Genomic DNA, 21,437 nt, shown 5'->3' with positions numbered 1-21,437 from the left:
TATAAAGATCACCGGAAACGGATGCACGGTTTGCAAATGGCAAGCAAAACAAGAATGACACGAATCTGCGATTAACAGCATGATAGCACTTAAAATGCAACAAGCAACAATGCTACAGCACTCCAACATAGCAACAAAGCATATGAAAGTAATCTACAGGAGATGCTTAACAAAAGATGAACACTGAGCTACGGCTAGATCACAACATAACAAGCTCAAACAAGCATGGCAAAAGTGCAAAAGATAACAGGTTCACAGACTTGGTGAAATTACTGGACATGACTGAAACATCATCAGGTAGCAATGTTCAGAGCACGAAAACAACATGCTACAGGAACTCAACATAGCAAAACAAGGCATGGAAGCATTGTACTAAATGCATATGACAAAAGTCCTTTACTGACCATAAGCCAAAAAGGACCCGAAGATATCATGGCAATCATGTAAACATAGCAAGTCTCGTTAACAGGTTTCAGACTTAGCAGAAAACAGAGCATGGCAGAAACAATAATATGAAGGCATCTTGGTGAGCTTGATGCACTCACCACAAAGCAATGCATGACAAAAAAAGCATACCTATAGCAAGATGGCATATTTATGAAGCTATCCATGGCAAGAACAAAAGCATAGCATGTATGGATCAACTACATCAAGCTTGGCAAAATTGAATATCATGTTAACAATCTGCCAGAAATATTTTATAGCAAAAGTAGAGTAAGATTGAGTCATGCTATGGCACTCCATAATTGCAAATAAGGGCAGGAATGGATCAATTACAATAATAGCTACAAAATATCCTTATTGAACATCTCCAAAATATGCATGGATCTCTCTGTAGCATCAGGTTTACATGGCAACAAAATAACAGCAGACAAAGACTTGACAAATCACCAAGTCTCTGAAATCAGAAACATTACGGGGCCTAGTTTGCATGCTTGTGCTAGTCACCACAGGTATCACAAAAATACATGGCATACACCTCTGGAAAGATGGCATGGCATACAACAAAACACATGTAGAGCTCATGGCCATAAGATGCACAGATTAAATGATACAAAAATAACAAATCTCCAAGTTCTGCTAAGAACCAGCAGATAACAGCAACTAGCACTCTTGCACCAGAGATTTGGACATCAAGATAGAGTCTAATGAACATGGTGCAATAGAACAAAATGAAGAGCATCAGGAGGCGAACATTTTGATATATTACACGCGTGAAACGGAGCTATATGCAGAGAGTTATGATGCTATGAACATGGGCACATGCTGAGAAAAATAAATGACTTGGAAGATTTCGGGGTCTCGGGAAAAGTCAACCTCGTTCGGGATCCCGTAATTCATAGCCGTAGCGCTCAAGTTTCTATTTGCTAACTTAGGGGCCTCCGAGATGGTGTCCGGATCGGATGGATTGTTGGGAGGTGTTGGTCAATGAGTGGTGCTCAAAAGAATGGCTAGCCGTCCACAACGCGGCCAAGGACAAACGTGCCTAAATGGAAGGTGTGCCACACCATCAAGGCAGCTCCAACTTATATCAGTTCGGGCGGAACTGGGTATGCGGTTTGCTTCATGATTCATGCAATTCATTCATCATGCTAGCTTGAGCCCTTTAATTACTAATTTACTTTGTTTCTCTCTTTCAGGCACGCTACAATAAGGCGGATAAGGTGCCAGAGGTGTACGACCTGTATGCCATGGCCCACACTGCCTCTTTCAAGAAAGTCAAGGCATTCTCTCCGTCTGACCTCGATGATGCAAACAACTTCACCAACATCTCCTCCCACGACAAGCTCGTGAAATATAGAGATGAGGGGAAGGCGAGGAAAGGGGAGGACTTTAACCCGAGCCAGGGTCCCATTGATCCAGAGCTGGTGATGATATCTGGTGGCGGGAGGTCCCATGGCTCCATAGCCATTGGAGATGGACTTATCCGTTGTCCTAGCACTCTCCCGGAGATCAAGGCGCGCCAGTCGAGCTCCGCTCCTGAGATAAGGCCTCGTGAACGGCCAGTCCAACTCGCCATCAAGGTTAGTAATACGTACTCAGCTATCTTTCTCCATTACATTATGTGTGCTTCCATCAATGATTACAACTGGTAACGAGGAGTGGTGTTGCAGGCTGCTATATAGAGTGAGAGAGATAGAACGGAGAAACTTCTGGCGGAGGCGGCGGAGAGGCAGCGGGAGTTGGAGGAGAGGACGACAAAGATGTTGGAGGAGAGGGAACAGAATGACATGCAGGCAAGGGCCATGTATGAGCTCCTTGTGGTAAGTTTCTTCTGCAGATTAGCCAAAACATTCATGTAGTGTTTGTCTCATTACTAACTAGTATGACTGAGTCGTCAAAACCAAATGTGCAGTCTGTGTGCGAGAAGACCGGTCAGACCGCTCCGCCGATGCCAGTGATTGCTCCTGGGACCACGGTGAGTTTAATTTGAATGAACATTACTTGCTAGTCTTAACATTTGAGTGTCATCATGCTAACGAGACATTGGAAATGATCTTTGGTGCAGCGTAACTCCAGACAAGCATCGCACAATCCTTCTCCAGCTCGGCACGAGCCAGCCCGCTCCTACACCTCCATGATCATGGTAAGTTTCTCTAGTGTTTTGCTTAACAAATGCATAAAGACCTAGACTTAGCCTTATTTCCTCCAATATGCTTACCACAATGACCTAGAGTTAGCTTCTTTTCCTCCAAAATGACTTAATAAGCTTACTGACCTCCAAAACTATCAATTTTACCTAAGTTAGCTCTAAAACGATCTATACTTAGCTTTGTTTCCTCCAAAATGACCTAAGTTAGCTCTAATATGCTTAGTTAACTAGTTTGCTCAATAATGACATGTACTTAGTTTACTTATGTCAAAAATGGCATAATTAGCTTAGTTAGCTCATAAACAATCCATTTTACCTAAGTTAGCTCTAAAATGACCCATTTTACCTTAGTTAGCTCATAAATGATCCATTTTACCCAAGTTAGCTCTAAAATGACCCATTTTACCTAGACTAGCTCCAAAATGATCCATTTTACCTATGTTAGCTCTAAAATGACCCATTTTACCTAGGTTAGCTCCCAAATGACCCATCTTACCTAGGTTAGCTCCAAAATGATGCATTTTACCCAAGTTAGCTCTAAAATGACCCATTTTACCTAGATTAGCTCATAAACTATCCATTTCACCTAGGTTAGCTCACAAACGATCCATTTTACCTAGTTTAGCTCCAAAATGACCCATCACACCTAGGTTAGCTCTAAAATGATGCATTTTACCTAAGTTGGCTCATAAACGATCTATTTCACCTAGGTTAGCTCATAAACGATCCATTTCACCTAACTTAGCTCAAAAATGATCCATTTGACCTAGGTTAGCTCCAAAATGACCCATCTTACCTAGGTTAGCTCTAAAATGATGCATTATACCTAAGTTAGCTCATAAACGATCTATTTCACCTAGGTTAGCTCATAAACGATCCATTTCAACTAAGTTAGCTCATAAATGATCCATTTCACCTAAGTTAGCTCATAAATGGCATATACTTCTTCTTCTAGTCACCTTTTTCTAACTTTCTTATTTGCCATTTTGCAGATTTCATTCACTTCACGGAAGCTAGCTTGCTATGATGGAGTGCTTGTTTTTTCTTTCATTCTCCTCTAGTATTCTTCTAGCTTGCTATGATGGAACTTGCTATCTTAATGAAACTTTGCATTGTAATATGTATGGATGGAACAATGTGTATGTGCAACTTGCTATGTATGAATGGATGGAACTATATATGTATGCACGATGAAACTTATGTGCTGGATATGTCATATGTTTGCTGTTAAATAGCCCTGTGATATATATATATATATATATATATATATGTCATATATTTGCTGTGAAAATTGCTGGATTTAAAAAAAAAGAAAAAAAAAGAGGCACCTTTGCCGTCACCCGTTGATGGCAAAGGTTCTTTGCCGTCTGTCGCGGACGGCAAAGAAGTCACGCGGCGGCCACCTGTGCTCCCTGGGAGCTGACCCATTTGGTCAGTTTGCCTACAGCGGCGGACGGCAAAAGGCTTTGCCTACAGTGGCAGACGACAAAGAATGCCCACATTTGCCTACAGCAGCAGACGGCAAAGGCTTGTCCCGCAGTGACGTCCAGCTGACGTCATTCGGCGGACGGCAAAGGCCGGATGCTCTTTGCCGTCAGCGGCGGACGGCAAAGGCTGCCGTTAGCCGCCTAACGGACTAACAACGCATTTATTGCCGCCGGCTTTCTTTGCCGTCAGCCGCTGATAGCAAAGGCCTCTTTGCCGTCCGCTTCAAAAAGCAGACGGCAAAGAAGCTCTTTACCGATGCCTACTTTGCCGGAGCCTTTTGCCGTCCGCCATCCTTGCCTTTGCCGTCTGCCGTGGCAGACGGCAAAGTAGCTGATTCCTGTAGTGACTGGTCCCCCTATCGGCAGACGGATGCGGAAGAAAATTTGTAAAAATTTACCTAGAAAAGATTCCGTAGAGTCCTGTACAATAAAATTTGGGACTCAAAACACACATTTGGAGCACTCATTTTTCTGTTTATAGCACAGACCACTATGGATGTCTTTTCATGACAAAATTTTGCAGAACGTTAGAACACTTGTTTACGTTCATCCATAAAGAAATGAAACAAATCCATATTTAATATTATCTTAAATTTTGTTTCCTTATTTGACACTGGAAAACTTTTTCTTTCCTATGTAATAACGAGTCTAAATTTTGTTCCTTTTATAACACTTTCGTTCATTTTAAACCTAAATATCACCTGAAAAGACCCTTTTATTCTTCACCATGGTATGTGTGTGTGCGCGGGGCAGTAGCGCACACACACGCAGCATCAGTGCGAAGGCAGTATCACACACAGCAGCACATACACACACAGCAACACACGCGCGCGCGCACACACACACGCACGCAGCACACTCACAGGCAGCAGCACACACGCACGCAGCATACACACGCAGTAGGGCACACCCCGTAGCACATACGCACGCAGCACGTAGCACACAGGCACGCAACAGCATACACACACACGCACGTACACACGCATTAGCAAACACGCACGCACGTGCACGTGCACACACACATAGCAGTAGCACACACGTGCGCGCGCACACAAACATACGACATGAGGGCAAAAGGGTCTTTTCATGTGTTATTTAGGCTTAAAATGGACAAAAGTGTTATAAAAGGCAGAAAATTTAGACTCATTGTTAGGAAAAAATTATTTATCAATGTAGTATAGGGCATAAAATTTAGACACGGTGTTAAATAAGAAATTCTCTCAAAAAATGTCCTTTTTTCCTACTTTTTCTTCTTCAAATTTTCTATTAATTTCATTTGTGCTTAGGCTTAGAGTAACACTTTCAAGTATAAGAAACATTACAAAAAATAAAAAGAGAAATAATATCGATGAAAATTAACCCCCTGCCTGCTCTCTAGCGCCAGTGACGACCCCACACCGACCATAACAGTCAAGCCTCTAACTTGATCCTGCTTGTTCACGGCTCGCATTGTCCCATGGCCTTATAAAAGAGAGAATACTCTCGAAAAAAAACGGCTTGCACTCATCATGGACTGCTGCCCGCCATTTAAACCCATTAAGCATCGCGTGAAGGGTGGCCAACCAGCTATGCCACGTGGCGCAAACTGGTTGGCCGTTGTGAGAAGTTTTTGGCTTTTTTTAGATGAAGGTGAGGATTATTTGTTAAATGTATTTTTTTTTCTTTTTAGATGGAGGTGATGACCTATGGTATTCTTTAAATGGAGGGTTATGCATAGTCGCGCCGCTGGTAGGCTGCGGTGACAATTTCTTTCTTTTTTACTTCTTTTAGATGAAGGTTAGGATTTTTCTGAAATGTTTCTTTAGACGGAGGGGAGGACTCTGTATTTCGTGAAGGGTGGCCAACCAGCTATGCCACGTGGCGCAAACTGGTTGGCCGCGGTGAGAAATTTTTGGCTTTTTTAGATGAAGGTGAGGATTATTTCTTAAATGTATTTTTTTTCTTTTTAGATGGAGGTGATGACCTATGGTATTCTTTAAATGGAGGGTTATGCATAGTCACGCCGCTGGTAGGCTGCGGTGACAATTTCTTTCTTTTTTACTTCTTTTAGATGAAGGTTAGGATTTTTTCTGAGATGTTTCTTTAAACGGAGGGGAGGACTTTGTATTTTATTAAAAAAAACACACGCACGGTTTTCTCTCAAGCGGCGCCACAAGGTGGCACCCCAACCACTAGTTGCCTCCATATCTCGCACTCAAGGTTGTGCTTGTCTCAGAAATCAACCGACACTTCTGATTTTTTTTCGGGCACCTCAAAATTAGCAAACGCGTGGAAGCTTTTGGTAATCCATCATCACATCAACAAGATACAGTTTTAGCTCCTTGCCATCGAATATTCTTTTCCGAAGCAAAGACAACATTTCTGCTCGGCTAGAAGTTAATATTAGTGAAACCAAATGAAAACTGAAAATACAACACGCCCACGCAACCAGGCACCCTGACAGACCCGACCAACTTCATAGGAACAAGTACAGTACATGACCAGATTGTCACCGCTACACAGCAAAAGCATCGTGTAGAGAAGATCGATGGGCGGCCAGCGACAAAGGCCACCATGAAACCTAACTCCGCTCGTTACCACCATCAAGTAGCATATGAGTGTCGCAACGCCAACAAATCCAGGATAGCCACCCGTCACTGCATAAGAAAATGAAAGTGGATGTATGGTAAAGCCATTGCTAAACCAAATGTACTTTGGTTAGCTTTTTTTTTCTTGTGAGCTCAATAAATCTGATGTCAGTGGTGGGAACATTTATGCTGTCCACCAGGATGCAACATATGTTGCTTGGCCTCATTGTGACATGTGGCCCAAGCCTGTTGTGCATTCAGCAATACCGAAAACCCGTTCCACTCTGTTCTCACCCCCTACTTGTGAGAGCAATATACTTTCTTTTCACATTAACATAGATTTCAAGCAACTGCCATGACCGTGTTCAAATAGTGTTCTGTGGTTCTATGGTACCATATGGTTCCTAAATCTTCCTCTAGCGCTTCCAATAGTGCTCCAGCAATCAAAAGATACATGACAACATTTCTTCATTACACAATTTATGAAGGAAAATCAGCTAGGAAGTCACTTTTTTGACCCATAAATGGACCTGGCTTCAGATATACAAGACCTAGAACTATGCTAATGGGTTAAAAGAACTAAACCCAAATCCATGAGGGCTTGTTTGGTTGCTGGGCTGGAAAAAACCAGGGCAATAAACCCCTAGGGGGGATTTCCCCACCACGTGGGAGATGTTCCCCTGCCCCAGGTGCCCAAATGGATACAGGGAAAGGTTTGGAAATCCCTCACATACTGTCAGGTATAAGACAACATATCTCATAGATAAGAATTCTACAAATAATTTTGGAAAACAACCACAAAAACCACATGCACATAACAAAATTTCAGAATTCATGTAAATTATAGAATATTAAAAAATATTACAACTTACCCATCCCTTCACCATGGTTCACATATCGGTCCTAGGATCAGGGTTAAAAAGTTCTGGATTATCAAGTTGCCATGTCAAGGCAGGGACACTTTCGAACAATATGCGCTGCTGCAAGGCGACGATCACTAGTCCAACTTAAGTCTTTTCTCCACTCCTCATCAACATCGCGGACCACAACTTGATGTTGGTTGAAATACAAAAAGAAATAAGTTAGCTAGGATCAGTTCAAGGTCTCACTGCACTTTCTTAGTACAATCATATTGACATGGAACGGTATGAACCAACATATGATGTGTGCAGTGTGCATTGTGCATAACAAAATTAAGACTGCATTGCTTGCCACAAAACTGTTCAGGAACCCAACCAATATGCTTGAAAATGTGCAATCTGATGGTGCATTGTGCAAATTAACATGAACCCAATCACATGACCTAATCCTATGCACCTAGGCACACACTCCTGCTACGACAAGTTACTCCCCTGATGAGTAAATCATTTGTCAAGCAGATTGCTACAAGTTCACTTGAATGACAACATATCCTAATCAAAGCAATAGAGAAAAGAAAGTACAGAAATAACATCATTAATTAGCTAGGCACTTGGCAAGCTGGTAGTACTATCTCTGCACCTCTTTCTAATTATAGCTACCAACAGAGCAGGTTCTAGCTTCAGGCCAACTGATTGAACTAAGGTTACAGTCAAGTGTCTAACAAAGTTCACTAGCTGCTAGTATATGCATAGCAAAAAAGACTAGTAGAAATCATCGGATGTCTAGCTAGCATATCATAAGAAACTACATGGCAAAGATGGATACCTTCTGATCTCTCAATTGCAGCAATCTCCTCCTTCAACCAAAAAAGCCTGAGCCTTGGGTTCTTGGTATTGATGAAAATCTCTCGATTCATTGGGCATTTGAAAAGCCTCAGCGCCTTCGCTTTTTCTACAACAGATAGCTCTTCAATTGGCTGATAGAGAACAATTTGTTGATATTTGTAGCGGTGAGATGTAGATCTTAATACCAATGCATGTGAGAGCTTTAAGTATAACCATCCAAGCACATAGGTATGTCTCAGTGCATCTTAAACTTTGTTATCCTATATAAGTGCTCTCTCTTGTTTAATGAATATAATTTATCTTCTGTTTTTTGGACGTAGGTTCGTAATGAAAAAGTGGAGGATTTTCTTTCTTTGCTAACGGAATGGTCAGTCCTATGTGACAAGTACATCCATAAAATAATGGCAATGCCCCAACTAGTTTGTTCGAGGATAAAGGGGAAGATCATTAACTTGGAAAAATCAAGCTTGTCATAGAGAAACTTAGCGCGATCTGCGTGACGCCGACATAAAAAATTGACATATACTTCAAGGTACTCCTCATTCTCATCTTGTTCATTTGTAGTGTTGGTACATTTTTTGTTTCCGTACATGTCATCCTAATATAATTTTTTAACAGGTGCAATGGAATGACCATCGGGTGGAGGATTCCTGTGAGCCCATGGAGAAACTCTAGTTAGTATCTAATCTGAAGTTATTTTTTTAAAAATGTACTTAAAGTGCAATGAGTCCTTTAATGTTCAGCGTTTTCCCACTTAAAATTAAAGAATTTGTTCAAGAAGGCCATAGGCGAAAAATCTTACCACTGCCGGTGAGTGGTTGATATCTTCTTTCTTCATGATAATTTTGGCTAAACACATGGTATTCAATTGTCCTTCTACATTTTAAAGGGTTGAGCCATCAACATCACCAGTTAAAATGTGACATGACAATTAAATACAATCAGTGAATCAGGTGTTTAGCCAAAATTATCAAGAAAAAAGAATATTTCAAGCACTCACCGGCAGTGGTAAGATTTTCTCCTATGGCCTTCTTGAACAAATTCTTTAATTTTAAGTGGGAAAGCGCTAAACATTGAAGGACACATTGCACTTGAAATACATTTTTTAAAGAATAAATTCAGATTAGATACTAACCAGAGTTTCTCCATGGCTGCTAGGAATCCTCAACTGATTGTCATTCCATTGCACCTGTTAAAAAATTATACTAGAATGGCATATATGGAAACAACAAATGTACCAAGACTACAAATGAACAAGATGAGAATGAGGAGTACCTTAAAGTATATGCAATTTTTTCTGTGAGCGCCATCATAGCAGATCGCGCTAAGTTTCTCTACGACAAGCTTGCTTTTTCCAGATTCATGGTCTTCCCCTCCATCCTCGAACAAACTAGTTGCATCGTCATTATTTTTATGGACGTACTTGTCACATAGGGCAGACCATTCCAATAGGAAAGAAAGAAAATCCTCCACTTTTTCATTACGAACATAAGTCCGAAAAACAGAAGATAAATTCATTAAACAAGAGAGGGCACTTATACAAGATAACAAAGTTTAAGATGCACTTAGACATACCTCTATGCTTGGATGGTTATACTTAAAGCTCTCACATGCATTGGTATTAAGATCTACAGCCCATTGCTGCAAATATCAACAAAAAAGTTATCTTGCTTTGATTCCTTTAACTCTTCATCCAATTTTGCAGCTTGCTTCTTCTATAAATCTATGTAGTCCTCGAGAGCCAAAGTGACCTGGCTGTGCTTCCTCTTTTTCATCGGCTCCACTCCCTTTTGTTCAGAGTTGGCTGATGTCGCACACTCAGCTTCATCTCTTCTTGATGCCCCTTGGTCTTGCAGATCAGAAGATCACATACCATCTTCAAGATTGGTAGAGGAGAAAGGGTTTACATCATTCGTAGAGGAATCCATAGGAGAAATTGCATCACTTGTTAGATCCACTTGCGGAATTGATATAAAGTTGAGATCGCCTGAAGCAACACTTCCTGCTCCAAAAAAGAAAAATATCAAGAGTCTCAACAATAAAAAAAAGTAATAAACAGGGGCGCCTTCAATGGGAATGCGGCCTATGTACTATCTACCGTAACTTGCTTATAGCCACGTGTGTTCGAAGCAAAGTAGATTACTCGGGTCCTACTTAAGTTAACTGAAATAATTAACCGGTTGTTTGCAAGATAACCTAGATTGAAACTAAGTAAACTACTTGTCCTTAATTTACTATCTCCCATTCCAGAAAGAAAGAAAAAGAACACCTCAAACTGGACCCTAAGTCCCTTCAAAGATGAAGACATCATGCAGGATTCATATCTAACTATTGTACTAGCTAGGATAATAAGTTCCTTCACTGGTCATAATTGTGAGGTGAAAGCAAAGGATGCATATACTATTTTTGCTAAACAATTGCAGAACACATAATAAATGCAAGAAGGCATTTACATAAGCAAGAACACAAGAAGATGAAGTGTATTAGCTATTAGGCTAGGAAACAGATGATACAAGAAACATACCTTCATGCAGGGAAGCCAATGCCTTGAAGAGCATGAATGGCTTCGAACGGAACTTCTTTACCCTCGGATGGTCCTATTGAATGCAGCAACATTGTATGGTTAGGATCAATAAAAACAATGCCTTGAAGAGCATGAATGGCAGTGAACAAACGATATATCAAGAAAAGAGCTAACCTTAATAAGCTTATCCCATATTACAGGTTCAACAATGATCATGCAAAGTGTATCATCCCATCATGTGCCACTCTATTTCCGAGAATCTCTCACCGCCTTGTAATTTCCTTCTAAATCCTTCTCCTTCTCTTGGATTTGTTGCTTGGTAAAATGAGCTAGTGGAAACTTCTGATTGAATGTATTTGTAATACTAGTCCACCCTTCAGCCAAACACCCATTTTGACCTCTATAGATGGGATTGTTGTGGTCAAGCATTATATCAACAAGACCTTTCTCATATCCATGGTTCCAAGACGCCCTAGGCGCTGCCATATATTGTGTTGTGTATAAACATAATTAAGAACATTCTGCATGACAGTAACAGAACAAACACATAATTAAGAGCAGTAGTTTTGCAGAATTTAAGCTTCCTCAATGACAGTGTAAAAGGGATGATTGCGTCATATACCTTTCTTGTTCCGAGTGAAATATTCTCACTGACCGACAAATCGAAAGGCACCAAGCAATTGAACACGACGTCTTCGGATAAAGCAAAACACTTATAATGTCAAAGCACCAGCATTCGACGACACATGATTAAATACTTATCAGTTTATGGCACAAAGAATGCATGTAGTATTTTTGCTAAACAATTACAGAACACATAATACATTCAAGAAGCGCATGAATATGCACTAGCTACCACATATTACAGAACAGATCGCTAAGCAATAATAATACCATCTGAGAACCAGTAGGTAGGAGCCTAGGAATAGAGTAAATACAAACATAGTGATATTGTAATAACATCAATGAATATGAAACTTGTGTAAATCAACATCAATGAATTTCACACCAAGTACAACCTATCAAATGCTGGTAGTACAGAGTGCACAAGAAACTACAGAAGCTACATATGTGCCAAGTAATCATAGATAGTTCTATATTTTTAATCTGCCATAGAAAAATGTGATATCCAACAAATGACATGTTAACAGCAAGCTAGCTGAAAAACAAACCTATAGGAAGCTGACTGAACTAAAAATACACAAAGCTGGCATTCAACACTCAATTGTTCATGTCCTGAACGACATAGTAATTACCACTTTGGCACTTCGCCAGAACACAGGTTAACAGCGATTACCCATCACTAATTCTTCCAAGTTATGTCAATAAACGTACTAGTATGACTAAATAATTATCTAATCTTGCTGCTCCCACTTGTCATTTTGATGGCAGAAAGAAAAACACCAATCATCAATTCAGTCTATAGTGGCAAGGAACAACAATTTTTCTTCCATGATAATTTGTTGGGATCTTCCATGAGAACAAATCAAGCACGCTAGGGGGAGCTGCAAACAAAAGGAAGCAGACCAAAGAGGAGGTTTTTGGATCTGCACAGAGCTCCTCATCTCGTGCCCGCGAATGGAAGGGAAGGCATCACCATGGAGAAGAAAAACACTCGGGTAGAAGAGGTGGAGGAGGGGATACCTTGGTGAAAGAGGAGGATGACCTCCTGGCCGTCATCTTTGCCGGATGTGAGGGAACTTCAAGGCGGAGAGAGATCTAGAGGTGACGACGTCGGTCGCCGTCGCTCCCGCCAGAGGGGCGGAGCGTGGAGGTGGAGGGAGATGGGGGGTGCGCCGCTTCTAGCTGCCGGAGGAGGGCCGGGGGACGGTGGACGATGAAGGGCGGAGCGCTGGAACGCGAAGGAGTTCTCGATCTGGTCGCCGCCGCCTCTCATTCACGAGACCAAGCGACGAGGGTTTTCTTCCTGACCTCACCAGACATGGAAGCCTCACCCGGGGAAAGGGCGGGGCAGCCTCTGCCTCTTGGGCCTCCAAATGCGCTGGTGATCACCCGGGGATAATTTAGTCCGTGGTTTCTCGGCTCGGGGAAAAGCCAGGGATCCCCCCGGGATCCCGTGAAACCAAATGAGGCCTAAGTGAAGTCCAAACATTGTGAAGCCAAACTCAAGTAAACACAAACCCAGATACGGGCTTGCTTTAGGCCAGCACGACTTTTAGCATTCATGCCCATCGCAATCTCTAGCTACTGAAGGAAATAAAATTGTTTCAGTCCGCTGGACCTGGTTATATACTCTGAGAAGTAACACCAAAATGTACACAAATGATGAATCCAACACCAGCACAATGTAACTAGGACCCAATCATATAGTACACAGTAGCACGAACTAACAGACCCTTAACTTCTAAACCGGGTACTCCAAACCTATGCACAAGCCAATCATTAGTACCAACAGTTTCTGAGGACTAGCACCATCTAAGTACCAATCAAGCATTATCTTGAATAAGAATGTAAACTGAAACAGAAGTAAGCCAAAGCGAACAGTTGCACATGGTCTCACTGCCTGTTACACATACTTCAAAAGGGACGAAGAAACCATAGCCTAATGAAGTTTCAACGACTTAAGCTCAATTATTCAAATTAGTCAATTCATATCGACAACTCAAAGACCTTGGAAGTGTTCAACAACTCAGCCATATATGACATCGAATGAAATAAACATAAATTCACCTTGTTGGCTTCCCGTAGATCTTGGCATAAGCATTGTTTCTGAAGTGCTCATGGACAGACTTGAATCAAGGAAAACAAGTTAAGCTCTTGAGAAATGCAAGGACAAGATACAATAGATACTGAAAACAAAATCGGAACACATATAGATGTCCAAGTTATCCAAATTACCGAAAAAGGCTTTCGCCCAGCTTTATATATAAAGCACCGATCATCAAGCACCCAGTACAAACACACGCCACCGCAACACATGCACACACCCAGGGCAAGATACATAGACGTTGAGCGCAGCAACACCACCCCTAGCACTACCACCACGAAGAGATGAAGCTACATATGACGAACCATGTGCTCCAAGGCGGCGCCTTCAAGAAGGGTTCGACACCGGAGCGCCGCCACCGCCCAATCCAAAGATCAGAGTTTCCCCTGGAGCCGCATGACGGGCAATGAGAGCCGCAACGACGCCTTTAAGAAGGGAACGATCTTCGCCGCCGCCGGTCCGTCCGAAGATAGAACATGTTTTCACCTCGGCCAACACTCACCGCCACCGAACGCCACACCCCGGCAACCACACCGCCCACACAGCCATGGTGACCGGGCAATGCCAAGGCATGGGCTCCGCCCAAGAGCACCGCGCTACCACCACCAGGGCCGCCGCCCCGGCATCCAAGACCTTGACACCACCTCACCCGAGACCCGCCGCAACCCCAACGAAAGAGACGAGCAGAAAGGTCCCACCTTTCGCACCCCTGGGCGACCCCAGCGTCGAGACCCAATAGGCCGGACAGAACTGGCATCCACCGACCCGTCCTGCTGCCCCGAGCGCGAGACGAGCTCGGTCCTGCAGCACCGAGAGGGGGACGAGGTCAGTCCTGCTGCACCGTGCGCGAGACGAGCTCGGTCCTGCAGCATCGGGCGCGAGACGAGCGGTGGACCGCAGCTGGGAGAGGACCAGTCCTTTGATGAGAGTAGCGGCCGGGCGACGAGGAGATGGAGCAAAGGTCGAGACGGTCCGCACGCAGACGAGCCGACGCCGGAGAAGCCGGCCGCTGTCGCGGGCAGAACCGTCGAGCCACCGTGAAGCCGCCACGACACCAGGAGGCCACCCGTTGGACCTCCCCACGCCACCGCCCACGGCCAAACCAGCGGCCATGCCCGACCGCTGCCCAACCTGCATCGCCCGGCGAACTCCAAGCGCCGGAGCCGCCGGGCACGCACCACCGGAACCACGCGCCATCGACCGACCCCCAAAGCGTTGCCGAATGCGGCCCGCGCCGCCGCGAGGTCAGCTCTGGCTGGAGCGCCGGCAGCCATCCCCGGCCCCCGGCCCACACCACCACCTCCCCCCGGAGCTGAAGAAGAGGAAGGGAAGGCCGAGGCGGCCACTGCTGCGCCGCCACCTCCGCCAGCCGGCTGCCACGGCGGAGGAAGCCGCCCGCAGCCCGCACCGCCCGCAGCCCGCTCCTACCAGATCTGGATCGAGCCGCCGCCGTCACCACACCAGCCGAGCACCACCGAGGTGCAGCCCATCACGCCACCCGCACACCCGCGCGCCATCACCTGCGCCGATGAGGGGCCGCGCCGCGGCGCCCCGCGAGAACGCCGTGACCAGATCCAGATCGGCCGGCCCGCGCCAACCCTCCCGCATGAGGCGATGAAGACGCCCCGCCGCCGTGGCGCCGGCCGGGCTTCGCCCGGGCGCGCCCTCTGGCGGCGGCGGGAGGAGGAGGAGGAGAAGAGAGGTGGTGAGGCGGCCGGCGGCTAGGGTTCCTCCCTTGTCGCCCGCGGGAGCGCCAGAGGAGGAGGAGTCGGGGCCAGTGGCACACTTTCAACTTCTCGTGTTTGTCCTGAAACCATCAAGTTGTCCAAATTACTAACGCAAGCTTAAATAACACTTGGATCCAGCTTCACAGATCAAGAAGACAACATTTAGACTTGAAAGATTACCCTTTCAATTTTTCCTGTATCTTGGTTCCATGTTTAACAACACTATTTTTTATTCTACTCGTGGAAAAATCAGTAGGACATGCTTTATGTTACATGTTATTTGGTTGTGTAACTTCCTTTGGCTAAAAAAATCAAACACTTGATTAACATTGCTTCCCATAGGAACTATAATAGAGGTAAACAAAAGAGTATGGTTTCTCAACCAGAATACCGGCTGATTATCGTGGCACAAGTTACCAGATAATAACAATGGTTTTTAAAAAGACAGGTCAAGAAATACAAATGTACCTGCAATATTTTGTTTATTGCCTTTTCAAGGGCCAATTTCATGTCAGGAGCACGCAGAGCACCATGTTTATAATCAGCAATAAGCATTTCCATGTTTGTAAATATCCTCGCCCCTGAGGCATTCCACCTTAGAATGGTGGCTTGGGTTGACTGATGCTTCCGTCCCCAACCGGAAGGCCATGGCCTCGCTCACCATGCTCACTGCATGGACAATCTGGAACGAGCGAAACGCTCGTGTATTCCGCAACATGGCAGCTCCGCCTACGGTTCTTCTCGACAACATCAAAAGGGAGGCATCATTTTGGGTCGCCGCCGGAGCTAAGAAGCTAGGGTCCATCATGCCGGGAGAGTGATTCTTCCGTATATTGTTAAGGGGTGTTTGTAACACAAACTCTATTCTCTCTTAATTAATATACGTGGCAAATCTTTTGCCCGTTTTCAAAAAAAAAATATCCTTCGTAAAGAAGCAGTTTATCAGAACACAAAGTGTAACTTCATCGCGCACTAATTTGGTTAGGTATACTTTATGGGTGTCTTGCTCAGTACCATTGCAAAGATCACTCCGGTTGGAAAATACCATCCACACATCACTGACATGTGGCCTCATGGCCCACTTGCCAGTGCAAGACTAGCATTACATGATATTTTCCAATGCTTATATCTTTGTGATGGCACCAAAATAAATTATCTAACTCGACATAAGGCAGAGATAAAAAGTGTGGCCATGCTTGTAGTTCAACGAGATTTACCCGTGAAGACCATTTCGCTCTTGGACCACTTCAAATTCTCCAAACCAGGGGAGAATAAGATATTTGATATACTCCAAACACGGGTTGTGTTTAACTGCTTGTGGAGGGCAGAAAGCTCTAACCATTACCTTTAAATTTACATCATCCTGCAACGCACAAAATGTCCATTGATTAGCATACTTACCTTAGGATGGCAATAGATAGGACTAAGTAGAGATTACACACAAATAAATAAACGAAAATCATGTCAAAGCTTCTGTTGAAAATGTTACCCAGCACACATATATACGAACTGAAATCATGAGTCTGAGGCCAAAACACAATAACTTCTCTTATATTGCCTTTCACTAGTCATACTCCCAAATCAGTGATAACCCATGTCAGAAACCATGTCTGTAGTGCCAATTTTCCACTATTCTCTTTCACCTTCACCCCTCCTTTCACAATAGTCCTTTCTTTGCTTTAGATGAGTTTATTCAAAGATCACACTGGTAACTTGATAATAATCAAGAAGTTGTGACTGAACTTTTTGGCTACGCCCTTCAAAACTAGTGCATAGTTTGAGTTAATAATGAGCCCACAAGAGGACAACAAGGATTAACACAAGCCAAACATACCTCAGTATCTTCCATAGAGATAGCACGTGCATGATCTAACTTCTCCGCAATTTCAGGGTATTCTAGTAAGTCAGGAAGCATATCTGTAATCCAAGTTAAGGATAGATAGGCGCCTTAAGACATATGTAAGATGATCATGACATATGTAAGATAACCAAGGTATATACTAGTGCATACAAATGTAAGGTACATACATAAAAAAAATTCAAAATTAACTTGTAAAGATTGTAGAACAGAAAAAAGACAAAACTAGTACTTTTGTTTCAATGTGACAACACCCTTATTTTGTCTTTTCTGTAAGCACAATGTACAGGTCAATTCTGCACAAAATTTTGCATGTATTCTTACATTGAAATGCACTAGTACCACAATTATTTTTTTGAGATTTGTTAATACTACAGGTAGGTCAAAGCCCTGACATTAGAGTACAAGAACATCCTTAGACTGACAAAAAAACGGAACAAAAAGTTCATAATTAAGATACGGTTCAACAGAATGATAGGTCCATTTTCCCTTTTTATGTCCTCACAGTACTTTCTGGCTAGAATGGAAACCTCTCTCTGATCCATGTCCAACAGCCATATATCCACCTGCTGGTACAAAATAGAGGGTTTAGATACATTTTTAAGGTTACATACTCATGAGCAGGCTTAAAATTCAGGATAAGACTAAATGCTTTCAAATTTAGGTTAAGATTACATGCTTTCAAGCAGCAAATTTTGCTAGGTGCTTGATCATCCCGTGACCCTATATAACAATTTGTTATGAAAATATTTCATGACCATTTGAGGTGGGATGCACAGAGTACGTAAGGATTATAGTGTACTGGATATATCCTCTTATCGTTGACAAGAAGTCTCATGCACTGGATATATTTTATATCATTTATATCCATATTATAATATGTTCAGTACCAACTGCGTGCTCAGCCTCACACCTTCACTCACAAAAACAAGAGCTCAAGTGTCAAAAGGACCGCATCAAAACTGAGCTTACCCATCATGTTCTCATAATCATTTATACACAAAATCTAACAGGCAATATTCTCCATTATATATGCCCAATATTATTATTCATGTAAATGAAGACATGCTAATCTACAGTCGCAAACAGCATGAGAAAAGCACTAGAGCAGAGAAAACAATTAGAACTACAAGATGAAAACAATCGACATGCAATGACATATATTGTTGCTTTCCCCTTGTGTGTTTGCCGGGTTTTTCCTGCTTGTAAGACTCTTCACCATGTGTGCGTTCTCTCCTAATACAAATGGCACACATTTTGGTGCGTATTTGAGAAAAAAAAAGACATGTGTTGTTAAATAAACAAACCTTCTGGAATAACATGGCAGCACACTGAAGGCAAGGCAAAAGTATCTCTGTAACTTGCAATATTCCCGGTCCATAAGGGATTGTTTTACTGCAACACCTGTCACCTTGTTTCAAGATAATGTGATGATCCAAGAATTTTTGGTTTAACGATCCTAGCTTTTACCAAAAAAGTTTGAAGATTTCTGATTGGAAGCCCTAAACACTTGCATGCTTTAAAAATATACCTCTTTATGTTATCAACGGTGTATTTTTGGCTAACATCCATGAAAAGGGGCCAAAAATTGGCTGCATGGATATTCATTACATCTGACAGCCAAACAAGCTCCACCCTGGTAAGGTCCATGCCAGTTGCCTTCCACACTTCAATATTGTACTGGCCGATAGTCTGTATTTTATCCAGATTACTACCAATCTTATAGCTCATCTGGGCAAACCAATCTGCTATCAAGATTTTGACTTTGAAACCAGCTCCGACCATCCTATTCACAAACACCGTCTAAATAATCCCCTGAAAGAAGTGAACAAATTCATGTAATGAATTCAAATGTGGACATTGTATTACAAGTGTGAACACTAGAAAACTTGCACACAAACATTAGCAAGTGAATGTCCTGACTCCTGAGTCCTGACTAGTACAGATGAATGGTATATTACAAAATCTTACTAATTAACTGTCCCTCTATGAACAAACTACACCAACAGGGGATGAACACTATTTTCTGTAGAAGAGAGCATAACGATTACTTTCTCAGCCAGAAAAGGTAGAAGGATTACAAGTGCGTGTGCATAATTTCGCATGAAAGGCGTCAATCCAACTTTACGTGCTAAACGGAAGTGTTGCCGGTAGCGAAACTTTACAATTCTTGCAAACCAATGAGATTATACATTTCATCAAAAATCCTGAAAGAAACATCAAAATTGCAACCTTTGGGGTTAAATATGACTGTACTGCATGGAAATTGACCATAACTAACATAGATAAGGGGATGAGCGCAAAACATTTTTCAACCGATTGGGCAGTTTCCATTTATGGAAGTCCTGTAACGATGGTTAAATTGTTTAAGTAGTTCCATACAAAAGACGTGAAAGATCAACTCCTGAGGACCCACCTGGGCAATGTGCATCGAGGGGGACGTCACAGACCAAACGTAGCAAACAGGGCAGCCTTGTTGTTCAGCAGCAACAGGAGTTCATCCTCGTCGATGAACTCCTCCCCAATGCTCCTCAGAAGACAAAGTCTCTCAGCTAGGCTCGTCACCACCGTGCCCCTAAACAAATAGGCCAAACTTACATCCCATTACTAGAGATCAGAGGCTAATATCAGGATTTTTATGCGAGCATGGGCTTACCTGCTGGTGTCGACACAAGAGTCGGCTGGAGTCTCCCACAATCACAGGATCACCGGAGAGATTTGCCTGCAGCAACAAAAGCAGGAGTCGATGCATAGATTTAGCTAGTACGGAGCACCTAGTAGTAAAAGGTGCAGGGAAATACCTAGTACAGTACAAGATTTAAGGTTGCAAACTGGGACGAGCCAGTTGAAGAATGTGTATCGGGGGAAAAGATGCAATCCAAAATTGACTTCCGAACAATCGGCTAGATTGAAAAAGCTTCAGTTCTTGAGAAAGAAAACTTCTGAAGCATCAATCGGGTTTCGAGAGCTTTCACCTATTGAGAGAAGACGCGCTCGGTCGGAGGAACGACGGCGGCGTGTTCCACCACGAAATTTTAGGAGGTGGATGACGAGGCCTCAGGCCGCCTGCCTGCTTATGGCAGCAGAGGCGAACCGAATCTCTCGCTGGAGTAGCATCCAACGGCGGTGAGGCCGGAGCAGAACTTTTTTAGGGTACCGTGAGGCTGGACCAGATGCAGGAGGATTGGATGTTGGGCTTTCCCTTTTTTTCTCGACTTTGGGCTTTCCTTTAGGTTTTTTTTTTTTAGCTAATCTGTATTCTTTATTAAACGTTCAAAATGGACGGAATACAGATAATATCGGGCAAAATATCAAGCCACACATGGCGCCCGGGAGGGAGAGTTGCAGCAGCCTTAGCTAAGGCATGGGCCTCTCCATTATGTCTCCTACTCTCGTGAATAAATTGAACATCACTAAAAGACCCCCTTTGATGGTTGATATCTTGTAGAATTGGAAAGAACTTGCATGGGGAGTCATCTGCAATCCTAGTCACAACTTCTTGACAGTCTGACGCCACACATACGGATCGAACGTGTAAATCCAAAGCTAGCGCTAGCGCCTTGCTGCATGCCTGTGCCTCAAGAATTGCCGGATCCGAAAGACCCTCAAAAATGACGGCAGAAGCGCCAAGATATTTACCATGCTTGTCTCGGCACACCACAGCTGATGCGCCCTTATCCCTGATCTTGGAGAAGCCACCATCCGCGTTTATCTTGACGTCATGGACTGCCGGTGGCAGCCATGCCGGTTGTGTTGGCTGTCGCACAGGTACTCGGGACCTTACATGCAGGTCCCTGGGAGTTGCATGCATGCCCCTGGATGTTACATGCAGGTCCTTGGACAACGCATGTAGTTCTTTGGTGCGTTGCCCCCTTCTCTGGAATTTGGTCGAGCTCCGCCATGAACTTTTGAACAAAAACATGGGTACTGAGGGGGCTTTGAAACTGGTTGTCATGGATAGCTCGACGCCTAGCCCACCAGACTGCCCACATCGTTACGAGCACACGCGCAAGGGCCGCCGTGGGTAGGGTATCTACCAGCCAGAACATCCAAAGCTTAGCATCGTCAGTTCGGTTAGAGATGATCGTTTCAGTGATATCCTCATCGGCGAGCGCCCAAACACAGCGCGCCATATGGCAATCAAATAAAGCATGGCGCCATGAGTCCACCGCCACATGACAAATAGAGCATTCCGCGGAATCGGCCATATTTCTGTGCTTTCAGACGGTCCCTGTGGGTATAGAGGT

General features: G+C 43.5%; 1 protein-coding gene across 10 annotated transcripts; it reads right to left on the bottom strand.

Annotated features, from left to right (window-relative positions):
* Window positions 1-7,525: 7,525 nt before the first annotated feature.
* Window positions 7,526-21,193, bottom strand: LOC109745836 (tyrosine--tRNA ligase 1, cytoplasmic). Of its 10 annotated transcripts, none has more exons than XM_073502335.1 (19): window positions 20,166-21,193; window positions 19,847-19,912; window positions 19,607-19,765; window positions 18,722-19,005; window positions 18,498-18,601; window positions 17,651-17,759; window positions 17,167-17,249; window positions 16,550-16,695; window positions 15,801-15,906; window positions 13,569-13,627; window positions 11,500-11,589; window positions 11,052-11,398; window positions 10,878-10,950; window positions 9,929-10,355; window positions 9,629-9,825; window positions 9,489-9,542; window positions 9,156-9,229; window positions 8,334-9,003; window positions 7,526-7,696 (listed from the first exon to the last, which is right to left on the bottom strand). In XM_073502335.1, the coding sequence occupies exons 5-12, from the start codon at window positions 18,510-18,512 to the stop codon at window positions 11,350-11,352; spliced, it is 657 nt and encodes a 218-aa protein (XP_073358436.1). In that variant the 5' UTR covers window positions 18,513-18,601; window positions 18,722-19,005; window positions 19,607-19,765; window positions 19,847-19,912; window positions 20,166-21,193; the 3' UTR covers window positions 7,526-7,696; window positions 8,334-9,003; window positions 9,156-9,229; window positions 9,489-9,542; window positions 9,629-9,825; window positions 9,929-10,355; window positions 10,878-10,950; window positions 11,052-11,349. The 10 variants fall into 10 exon arrangements, with proteins under 10 accessions (XP_073358436.1, XP_073358437.1, XP_045085967.1 ...); XM_073502336.1 differs by having other exon boundaries at window positions 17,651-17,756; XM_045230032.1 differs by having other exon boundaries at window positions 18,498-18,594.
* Window positions 21,194-21,437: the final 244 nt, after the last annotated feature.

The sequence above is a fragment of the Aegilops tauschii genome, chromosome 6, assembly GCF_002575655.3.
Source record: "Aegilops tauschii subsp. strangulata cultivar AL8/78 chromosome 6, Aet v6.0, whole genome shotgun sequence".
Lineage (NCBI taxonomy): Eukaryota > Viridiplantae > Streptophyta > Magnoliopsida > Poales > Poaceae > Aegilops > Aegilops tauschii.
Note: the sequence above shows the minus strand (reverse complement) of the source record. Positions and strands in the feature narration are given on the sequence as shown.